At 28.9% G+C, this 12710-nt stretch overlaps 1 protein-coding gene across 1 annotated transcript; it reads right to left on the minus strand.

The window, feature by feature from the left end:
- Window positions 1-4378: 4378 nt before the first annotated feature.
- On the minus strand, window positions 4379-9687 carry LOC100781048 (GDSL esterase/lipase CPRD49). Its single transcript, XM_006583592.3, has 6 exons — window positions 9530-9687; window positions 7597-7674; window positions 7033-7173; window positions 6792-6865; window positions 4884-5033; window positions 4379-4777 (listed from the first exon to the last, which is right to left on the minus strand). The coding sequence occupies exons 1-6, from the start codon at window positions 9635-9637 to the stop codon at window positions 4564-4566; spliced, it is 765 nt and encodes a 254-aa protein (XP_006583655.1). The 5' UTR covers window positions 9638-9687; the 3' UTR covers window positions 4379-4563.
- Between the last annotated feature and the right edge of the window lie 3023 nt (window positions 9688-12710).

Genomic DNA, 12710 nt, shown 5'->3' on the forward strand with positions numbered 1-12710 from the left:
TACCATATTTATTAATATGTTAAATCCCTGAATTTTCATCTATTTTAAACTAAATATATCTTTAAAAAAAATGGTATGAAAGAAAAGTAGTATACATTAACATAACACTACAAAACACAATGATATTTGCATAAAATGCATAACAAAATAAATCAATTTGGTTTGATTTTTTATTTTATTTAGTGATTTTTTATTTTTATTTTAGATGGGTCTGAATTTGAACACCCTTATATATACCTCCATTATAATATTTTTTCCTAAATACCCTTATAATTAATTCCCAAATTGTTGTGTTATGGTGCAGAACATATTAGTAATTTACTACTCACCCTTAAGGATGCCATAAAAAAGAGGAGCACTGAAGAAATAAATTGTCTCACACCTAGCAGCACGAGAGAGGAGCTGCCAGCAACAACAACGGCCCTTAAACAGAAGAGACAGAGGCCGCAGGCAACGTCGTCGAATACAACTAACCGGGGGTCCTTCCCGTCAAGAGGGGTCTTTTCCTATGTTGTACTAAGTTGTAAATTCTCTTAGTAGTATAAAAGTTTAATTGCAAATTTTATTAACAAAGATTCTTAATTTTATAAATTTTATTTTTTAAACTTTACTATCCAACTTTAATAATTTTGTGAATTTATAATTTAATTTTTTTTTTCACCAATTTTATTATACAACTTTTAATATTTTATAAATTTTATTATTTAAATTTTCATTTTTTATATATTGTATTATCATGTTGGTAATAAAACCATGTAAAAAATTACTTTTTAACATTTTGTACATTGATTATTGATTGTATTTTTAATAGACGTAGAAAAATGACTTTCTTTATTAGATCTAATTTAATCGATATAAAAAAATGATTTTTATATTGGATATAATTATAATTGATATTAAAATCTAAATCATTCATCTTTGTTAATGATGATAAAATATACAAAAATAAAAAATTTGAATGATAAAATTTATAAAAATAAAATTTAGGTGATAAAATTTATCAAAACTAGGATAAAGATGCACTGTAATTATCCTTTAACACAAAACACATGTCAAAGATGGCATAAAAGACAGCATTTTTTTAGGATTTATAGCGAGAATTTTAGTTATTTCTATTTTGTGCTGTCTAGTAGATAATTTTTGTGTTGGATACCGATAATTTTCTTTGTAGGAAGTTATACGAGTATAAATACAAAAAATAATAAAGTTTAAATCTTTGGGACGACTGAAATTTTACGATTTTAGTATTTTTATTTTTAAAAAAGTTATAATCAAACTATATATTTTAACTTTTGTAGAAGCAACAAGAAAAACTTCTAAAAGGGTAATGGTGTTTTTTTTTTAAACAACTATTTGAAAAGGTTAAGATGTATATGTTCATTAAGAAAGATACTAATAATTGATATTCATAAGTAAAATATGCACTAAAACACATGAAAATTAGCAATGTTCCTCCACTTTTACCGTTTCTTTTTGTGTGAATCATTAGAAAGTTGATTTCCTATGAGTTTTACACAATGAAGATCTTAACATGATAATTTATACTATTTTGATTTGAATTTTTGTAGATTTCGAGCAAGGGAAGTTAAGAAGTGAAGTTTGAAGGCTCACGCTCAGCGCATGAATCTTGCTTAGCCAGTTTAGCTGCTCAACGGGAAGAGACCTGCCCAGCATGAAGAAGCAGCCTGGAGAGCTTGCAGCCAACATTGTTCGCGCTAAGTGTGCAGTCAGCTCGCTTAGCGTGTGTTTAGCTCGCTCAGCGCCTAGCCACTTACTCGCACTTAGCTCAGCCTGTGCACTTAACGAATAGTCGCGGATTGTGAAACCCAAGAGGCTTTAAAGTAGGCAAAAAAAGAGGAAGATATGACGTTTCTGGGGAGAAAGAACAAAAACCCTAGAGCATAGGTTGAAAGAAGACATTTAATAGCCCACTTCTTCCTCATTTCACATCACATCATCCACTTCCCTTGCTTTTTCCACTTTTTTTATAGTTGAGCTCTCCATGTTAATGGAGGGCTAAACACTTCATTGTTGGGGAATCTCCACCGAACTCTCTTGATGTAAAAACTCTCATTATCTATTTAATATTATTGTTATTGCCTTTGCTTCTTCATGTGTTTATTTTCATGTATTTTGCTTGATCATCCATTTATATGTTGTGTTAAGGTTTAAGCATTGGAAAATGTGGTTAATCCTTAGAACTTGGAAGAGCAACTAAAATTCTTCATTTCTAGGTATAGTGTGAAGTAATTTAGTAATAGATTACATCTCATTCGTCATGTTGTTCACTTAGTTTGGCTTTTGAGAAATCAAGAACGAAACTAGGAAGGATTAGACTTTTTCATATGAGGAATCATAGTAAAAGTAATTTCTTAGGTGTAAGTGACATTTAGAATAATATTAAATAGAGAAAAATCATTATAATTACATCAAGAGAGGTTCTGGTAAGGTGTTCCCTAACATAAGCAATCATGTATTCTCCTTGTTTCACTAAGCTCGATGTTTGTTTCTTTTACTAGGTTTTAACATGGAATTGCATTATTGTTTGCCTTGCAACACAAATGATTTACTTAACTTAGTATAAAGTCATTTATTAATCGCATACAAATTGAATACGCATTATTCGAGTGCAAGAAAATCGTTGTGGACACGGTACTCGATCTTACCATTTTAAATTACTACTTGAACGAATTAGTGCACTTGCCAATTAGTTAACAGATACACATTATGACAAATATTTTTTTCACAAAAATAATTATGGGAGGGCACAAATGAAACATATAAGGATATGACAAAAATTTAATTTTTTTATTCAAAAAATTATGAGATAATTTGTTATTTTGAATCCAAATTATAAAATATTCAAAAGACACATAATTTGTTAGCTACAACAACTTTATCATGTCATATATTTTGAATTCACGTTATCTACCAATTTTAACAACTTTATCATACAGTTTATATGAGCCTAACTCAACCCTAAAAGTTAGCTCATATAGTGAAGTTGCACTCACCTTATATGCTCTATTTTGACACAATCTCTAGTCAATGTGGGACTTGAGTTTTTTCTAATTCACCCTCTCATGCCCAACACTCTTTGGGCTTGGTGCGTGATCCTTTTGAATGAATCTAGGATAAGCTCTGATGGCAAGAAGAAATCTGGACTTAACTCAATCCTAAAAGCTAGCTCATAGAGTGAGGATTACCTCACCTTATATGCTTTATCTTGACACTATCTCTAGTTAATGTGGGACTTGGATTTTTTTCTAATTACTTGTATATATTATGTATTTTGAATTTGCTAATATATATATATATATATATATATATATATATATATAATAATTTAAATTATATTAAGATAATTAATATTAAAAAGGGTATTTTTAACAAATTTAATATTATGTTTTTGTGTTGTTCATATCCTTGTACATGATAAAAATTGTCATGTACACAATGTTCTCTTTTGTCTTGTATAATAGTGTGTATCAAATGCACGCATGGAGTCTTGAACACTTAAGAGGTGTGTATACTAGTTTGCAACAAATCTAGGACCTTAAGTCATGAGGGATAATCTATTTAAAAAAATAAAAATTAATAAGCACTACTTTTGTTCTTAAATTTAAGACTTTTTTTAACTATTTCATATCTTTTAAGAAAGTTGCTTAATATACTTCATAACATTTCAAAATTATCCTTAAAATTATTGGAATTCAATCGCTCACTTTTCACTTAATTATTTTCACTCCTGATTAATTAATGTTTGTTAGTTTTTTTATTCAATTCTTGTAAGAGATAATACATTTATCTTATTAATTAATACATAACCTTTATTATAAAGTAACTAAGGATATTGGGGTCAAAAAATAATTAATACAAAATATAACTTAAAAAAAGTCTTATAAAAAGGAATAAACAAAATTAAAAAAAGAATTTTATATTTAAAGACGGATAGTATTAGGGAAAAATTATAGGTAGGGGTTAAAATATAATAAAAAATAGGAGGGATAAACATACACATTCAAGGCATTTGTATGTAACTTTTTAGAAGGCCGCTCATTTAAGTGTGGATATGCCTGGAATACTAGTATACCTAGAGAGGAAAAGAGAAAAGATAAGTAATTAATTTGACTGGTAATAAGTGAGAAAGAGATATATAAAAAAAATAAAGAGTATTTGTAGTATTATTTAAGTGTTTAAATATCATGACTGATTGATTTTATCTCATAAAATAGTTTCATTCATTTTACTTCTTTATTCTCCTCTCATACAAATGGCGTGCACTACATTATTTAAAATGAACTCCGTGGAAACATAAAATCATGAGATGAAATGAAACCTACATGTCGCATACAGAGTAAGTTACAAGTTCATTACGTGGTGAAAAGCCAGGGTCAAATGATCACCCATTTATTATTGAAAATATAACAACAAAGAATATATATCATGCTTTCATTAGGCACAAATTAAAGCACAATATTAATTAAAGCCTATTTTGTGACTGATGCCTAAGGATACAATGAATTGGGGAATGTCTATATATAGTTTTCAATAAACACAAGTCTAGTCCCATTGGTCATTGTTGGGAAATGCAAAGTTGGAGAGATTAATAGTTGACTTTCCATCAGGTCCAACTGGATCATATGGTGAATCTTCCCCAAAGTCACTTGGCATTGACCTCCAATATAAACTAGGCTCCCACTCTGCTTCTTTGAGCACCTTCAATATCTCTTTTGTTACTATCTTGCTTCCCTCAGTTGAAAGATGAATTCCATCACTAAGAAATAAAAACCAAATTAGCCACCTAATCAAACTGAATGGAATATGCAAATTTGAACCTTTAGCTTTTTAATTGAGTGAAACATAAGAGCATATATACTTACATGAAGCAAACATCTCTCCAGTTATCCTTTTTCTGAATAGCAGACCATAGATCAATGGCCTTGACATTCATCTCATGGCACACTTCCAAACATGCTTCTGCATATATTAGACAAGCTTCATTTGTCCTTAGTAGCAGGCCATGTGGATCACTGGTTTCATTCCAACAATTTATTCATCAGAGGTTTAAAAATCATATTATAATTCCAAAGGAAATTAGGATAAGAATGTCAAAGGTTAAGGTTTTAATTATAAAAACAACCGGTCATCCTCTAAACTTATATGGCAGCAAAATAGATTTAATTAAGGTCTTGTAGATTTTATGCTGAATTCATTACCTTTTTTTTTGTGGTGGCTGTGGTAATTAGTTGCTGGGTTATGGCATCTACTCACCTTCCCCATCTACTCACCTTATTTTTTTAATTTTTAACTAATTATATTTTGTAATTTGAAACTATTGGTTGGATGACTGATAGTTGTTTCAATTATTATTTCAAACAGCTCTAAAAGGGAAGACCCTGTTGATGCAAGGGTTGCTAGGATTACTATTTGGCTTTAAGCAATTCAATTACTAACCATGAGGTAGTCATCTAAATTATGTAACAGATGATGTTTTATTCTTTTATCGCACTTTTTCCCTAATTGGCTCTTTGTTGGGTTCCAAAATTGTGGTTTGTATTTTAGCAAAAATAATTTCAATATTGTGTAATGGAAAGCACGTTACTGCTGTTGCTTATGTCTTGGTGTGGGGATGGTAGAGCAATTTTTGCAGTATCTTATTTAGATGCTCATGTTAGTCTGAATAATTTATTATGATTTATGATAATCCTGTTTGTCTGTGTTTGATGTGTGATTGACCTAAGAAAGGATATCTAGGTAGTGCTAAAATTATTATGAATTACTAGTAGTTAAGGTGAATATATATATATATATATATATATATATATATATATATATATATATATCTTTATTGAATAGTATAGTTCCTCTGCACCAACCCCTATATATGTTTGACCTTACTAATTAGTAAGAATTATGTTTCTCAACCTTCTATGGTCGTAGTGTTACGAGGCTAGGTAGTCTTTTTTTTTTTTTTTATGGGTTTTACATTCATATTTTTTTGCATGACATTATGACAGTGCTATGGATTTCTCCATGTTTACTACTACTCTGTTCTGTATCAAATGTCATTTCACATATGATATTTTCCATTATCCTCTTCCTTCATCAAAACAAGCGAGCACCCATTGTGTATACCTTAAACCATTGGTATTGCGATTTGCGAGGCCATAGCGAGGGATTAGCGATGAACATGTTTCGAGCGATTAGCGACACATTAGCGTGGGGATTGCAAGCGATTAACAACGAAATAGCGAGTAAATTATTAGTCACGAATTAACATGAATAGCAAGGGAAGCCACAGAAATATGAGGAAATAATCCCTCACTAATTGGCGATTTTCTTGCAATGAACAAGATGTAAATTCTTACATATCAATCATGCTATATTATATGAATTCAATTAGAGTGTATTGTTATCCCTTCACTTAATCACTAATTGATATATCATGTATAATAAATTTATTGATTTTTATAATAATTAGACAACAACTTTTGCTATGCACATACAAAAATAAAAATCAGAAAGAGAGAATAAAAAGAGAGGTTAAAGGAGAAAAAAGTTATAAAAAAAAGGACAGTGAACCCATGTAACATAGAATGGTGATAATACGTGGTGATGGTTGGATGGTTTTTATAGACTATAGATTATTTTAAAAGTTATGTTTGACATGATTTTTTATTAGTTTACAATTTAAAAATCTTTATACTAGCATTGCATGAAAAAAATTAATACTATAATGTATCTATCTACCTTTATGTGAAATTAAAATAACCAACTACAGTCATTACCTGTTGTTATGGATTTGAGCCTCATTGATGGGAGGAGTAGTGAGAAATATTGTGCGAGTCTTCTCAGAAAGGCACTGCCAATCATTAGGATTTGTATCAAACTTAGCAACCATCAACATAAGATCAAGTTTTAAGCACACGCTGCTCAAGAATTTCTTGAATGAGGAAGGATTTCTTCCACATGATAAATAGTACTAGTAATGATTAAGACAGAAAAAGTTACTCTAGTGCGAATGTTTACCTTCATATGGATAGCAATCTTTCTCATATTTTCCTTGTATTCCTCTACAGGTACGTGAGGACCAAGGCCATTTGGATTTGGAAGAGTAGAATCATTACCACCAAAGTACACAATCACCAATGATGGTTGCTCCTTGGCATCCTGAGTTAAAGATGAACATGAAAATACATTTCAAAAGGGCAATTCCTTGTTTAACAGTCTCAACAAGAATCATCGTAATTATACAGAGCTAAATGTAAATAAAAAAAAAAAAAAAAAAGCATTGCAAGTTGTGATAATTTGTTTTATGAGCTTGCAAGTTGTGATAATTGAGTTCATTCAATAGTACGTTTAGTATATAATCTTCCAAACATATATTTCAATGGTAACTTCTTCTAAGACAAGTTGAAGACATCATGTGCAATATTTTCAAGCTCATCTATATCAGTAACACGCATATTCAATTTGTGAGGTTCATTTGTAATAAACTTTCCATATCAAAACAAGGGGTGGGGGAAAGTGGTGGAGTTAACATTTAAGGAGAAAATCTGATTGAAGATTGGAATATAGCACTTAGATGAATACCTTGGGAAAAATTGTATCCAAAACCTGCAAAGCGCGCCTTGAATTCCAAGCAGCGTATCCTCGCAAAACTATGTCCGCCTAATTATGTCATGTAGGATATGATGATAAATATTTAGTCATTGACCAATGCATTATTACTCCCAAAAAGCATATTTATAAGTCTAGATTATTTGTGTAGTATTTTTATATATACTTTTCTTAATCGTGGATTATCTTGTATAGCAATTTTTTTCTTTTTATAATAATTACTTTAAAAATTACATTTAAGATAATTTCTTTACTGTCAAAACTAATTCAAATATATATATATATATATATATATATATATATATATATATATATATATATATATATATATATATATATATAAGTAAAATTATTAATATTATAATAAATAGAAGTTATGCGTGATGGAGAGTGCGTTAAGACCACCACTTCCCCAAAAATATTGTAATATGGTCTTCTTGCAGACTGGAAATAAGAATAGTATTCCTTAATAATTTAGTTTCTTCTTCCACTTAAATTATTTTCACTTCCCACCAGGGTTGATTAAGTTGCATATTTTTAGGCGGAAAAAATACATTTAAATTTTTTGCTTCACCATTTGCATTTTGTTTGACTTTTAAGGGACAAAATACCCGTTTGCATGCGTTTCATCTACACGAACAAGAGTGCACGCATACACAATGCAAAATCATTGCAAAGGATATGCTCATTTCTTAATTTAACAAAGATTGTTTGCTGTTCCTAAAAAATATATATGTCACAAGTCAATCTTTTGATTGTTATTCCTTAATAGATAAATATAATGATGAGAAGAACTAAAAGTGTGTATATTTTAATGAATAAATAGAGTGAAGGTTGTCCTCTAATATAGACTAATTAATTTGGTCATATTTTTAGTGATGTAGTTTTTTCATTCATTACCTCATGGCTCATGCTCAACATAGACTTATGTATGAGTAATATGATGAATGATCATTGATAAATTTAAAATAGACTCTAATATTATTTTAGGAAAAAAAAACAGTTTATAAGATGAGAATTTATCATGACATGATCTCTAGCATATAAGAAAATTTCTTATTATATCAACTAGAACAATAAATAATGTTAAGATAGAATTTTGTAGAATTGAGTCAAACTTAAATCTAAATTTTAAGATGACATCAAAATCTATCTTGAATCCATTAATTAATCATCTACCATATTATTCATGCATTAAATCCAAAAGTATTAAGGGTGAAAGGATATTAAGAAAAATCTAAAAAATATCTCATATCGATTAGAGATAATGTTAAGAAAAAGTTTATAAGTAGAGGAAAATCTTAACCTTATAAATTGATTTTGTAATGATAAATCAGATAAAATTATCATATATAATTATTTATAATTATAATTAGATGATAGTTTACAATTATTTTACATTCAAAGTATAAATAAATATTCCGGTCCCTAAAGTGAACTTGTTTTCAAAAGTAATTTTGTTATAAAGAATTACTTTATATCATTAGGATATCATATATTTTAGTGTATGTAGTCTTACAATATTTATATTAAAATATCTTTTGATTGATACAAATAATATTAATAAAAATAAGCTCAATAACTAATATATATATTTTGAAAGGAGCAACTAATACTTTTTGTTGCTATATTTAATTTCTTTTTCAGTAAAATATCTCACATTCTTAATTAAAACTCCTTCAAAGGTCAACAAAATCTCTAACACCTTATTTCTTCACAACTTTATTGCCAAAGGAAAAATTAAACAGAAAAATGAGTTGCTATCTCTGATTAAAGTAATGAATAAAGATTGATGTAAGATATTGTAGTGTATGAATAAAACTAGTCAAAATTAATATCAAGCATCCTCTTTCACCCAAAGAAACCAAATGAGTCACACATTCAAGATGAAGATAACAAGAAATACCTTCCGAGCATACAAGTGAGAAAGTGTAGCACCCCAACCTTCATAATAACTGTATTGAACAATGGAAGACCCAAACAGCACAAATTGTGGCCTTGATGTTCCTAACATCTTTCTCTCTTAAACACAAAACACAACAAATTAAATACACACCAATACAATGGGGCTGAGAATATATATAGTAGTTACACACGTTTTCCTTTTTCTAAGTCAAAGTTTTCTTATCCAAAACCGCAACCTTAATTTAATTATATGTAGTTTGTTTAAACTACCATGTCAATGTTTACAACAATTCAAAGGAAGTATCAGAACTGTCAATGAGCGCCAACTCAGTTTTAAATTAAAAATACACTTAACGTGTACATAATATTTTTGGTTTCTTAAAAAAAAAAAAACAAAATCTGTACGCCAAGAATTATCATACAATTTTGAAAAGGGAGTTAGTACAATAGTTTCTTCTTTGAAAAAAAAATAAAGAAAAAAGAATTGCACGTAGACTAAAAGGAAATTTAAGGGTTTAATTCGATTCCTGAACAAGCTAAGGACTTATCATACAGCAAGATTTCATGCATAAATTATTTGACTCGGTTTAATGCTTGGAATTCGTTTACCCTATGCCTCCTATAAACAGTATGTGATAAAAAAAAAATGCGTGCGAAGTGAGGAAGAGGGAAGAAAAAAATAAAATAACGTCAGACACAATCTTGGTTGGAAAATACTCCTTCCTAAATTCATACGAAGGGTTTGATTAAAAAAAGTTGTATGAAAAAGAAAGAAATGTTATTTTTGTAAAAAAAAAATTACGGTTTTGATTAAGATATTTAAAATCGAACCAAGTCAAGCATAAAACTTAAAATTAACCCAAAAAAATCAAGAACGACAGAAAAATTAAAGGACATTGGTTTGATTTGCCTTTTGATTTTTTGGAACCGTGCAATTCAATTCAATTTTCAATTTAGCATGCGAAAATAAAAAATCATAAGATTCATATTAGTGTTATAGTATACTACAAAGTAACTTTAACCTTAATGAGAGTATCACTTACTCTAAGTCTAAATCTAAAACTAAAACACTTAACACCAATGGCTCTCACTCCACTCTCCTCTCTAGTGGAATTCTAAATTGAAAATTTAAAATCGCTCTCTATGCCGTCCTCTTTGCGTTTGGGGTGACGACTCTCTCCAATGACAACACTTACTATTATTTTTTTTAAGTTTAGTCGTTGAAACTTGGAAGAACGTATTACATATTATTTGTAATTTTAAGTTTAATAATTTATTATTTAAGTTGAATGATTATTATTCAAGTTGAAACTCTAAGTTAATCATTTATATCATTAATTGTTGAATTAATTATTATTTAAGTTTTGTTCAATTAGAACAAATTTTTTAAGTATTTTTTAATATTTATTAGCTGAATTTTTAAACTGTAAAAATTGAACGGAATCAAACCTTAAAATATTGATTTGGTTCAGATTTGATAGATAATCCAAATTAAACTAAAACACACCGCGTTTAATTTTTTTGTTTGGTTCAAGTTAATTTTAAGCTAAAATCGCACAAAATTGCATCACAAATACCCCTAGATGTTCAACTATTGGTACCTATGATTTTTGTCACAGACCAAATTTAACCTTTGTATTGATAAAATTCATACATGAAAAAATGGTAACAATAACAGTGCTCTTCTTGGTCAATACAACAGTTTGGGCAAGAAACACAATCCTTTTCTTTTATTCCTTAACGTCGGTTTAATGTGCATACAAATTTCAACGAAAGTTTATCCGAAATGAATGAATGGTGAGAATCGATGAATAGGTGCCAACAAATATCAAAAGAATGGCATAAATCGATTGTTAGAAAAATCAACTTGGATTATTTTTAATTTATTATTATATGCCAACTCGATAAGATGACTCACATAGGACAAAACCTTCCAAATTATCACCGTGAAGCAACAATTTGCAAGGGCTGCGGAACACAATCAAAGAAAGACTTGGCTTACTTAGAGCATACGCTGCTCTTTCCAGGGATTCGGTGGCATATCTATATACTTCGTGTTCAAAACTAAAACTAACACTATATATAAGAAAATGTCTAGTAAAAAAAACGAATTCCAAGGATTTCCTACAAAAAAATTACAAGAACTAAACACAAAAAATGATTAAATTATGGGATTCGTGTTTTTTTCCTTGGTCATTGCTGCTAAAAATTTCTAACAATGACTGACGTAACTAACGATTGTTTGCGTCAACAAGTGTCAAGTTAGAAAAAAAAAATCATATTACCAATGCCACATCAATATGGACTAAACAAAAAAAAATATATAGGGATAAAAAAAATTTAAAGAAACTAATAATAAAAATGATATAATTTACAAGGATTAAGAAAAATAAAATGAAAATTAAAAAGACTATAAACCAAAAAATATAATTTATAGAGGCTAAGAACAAAACAAAAATGACATTTAGAAGGACAAAATAAAATTCTTACATTAAGACTTGGCATAACCTAATTTGGTTATATTATTATATTTTTTAAAAAAGAAATGAGAGAATAATAAAACAGCCATACTATCACTTATAGTTCTAACATTACATTTTCTTATGAAGATAAAAAAATAAATTAAAAAATAGTAGATTAATTAATAGGCATATGTCAATATGATAGTAAATGAAAGAAAAACCGAGGAAAATGGGAAGTTAAAATTGGACTTAAAAATGTAGCACTGAATAAATCATTAATGTTTCACAAAATCCATTTAGAATTTAACTCCAAAAGGTTGAGTAGAGCAAGACACTGTCATATCACAGGTTTAAACCATCATTCGTCTTCTTGGGTAACTTAAATATAGTTGTAAACACTCTTTGAACTCAAAGGTTTTTCCTGCTTCGGACTAGAGCAGTATTCTCTCCTCCTAAATTTCCCTCTACCAAAAAATCCCTTTTAGATTTTGGACCAGGTCTGAGCTTCAACAAAAATATTATTAGAATACTTCTTTTCTCCAACTTTTCTTTGTTAAATAACTAAGTTGTCGTTTTTCTTGTATTTTTACTAGTTTTTTCCCCTTACAAAATGTTATCATCTCACATAATAGTAACATGTTTAGTGTTTCTAATTATTAATTGACTTCATAAATTTATCAATTCTAATGTCATTTACAAAGCATATAAGCCATACACAAG

This window comes from Glycine max, chromosome 7 (assembly GCF_000004515.6).
Source record: "Glycine max cultivar Williams 82 chromosome 7, Glycine_max_v4.0, whole genome shotgun sequence".
Lineage (NCBI taxonomy): Eukaryota > Viridiplantae > Streptophyta > Magnoliopsida > Fabales > Fabaceae > Glycine > Glycine max.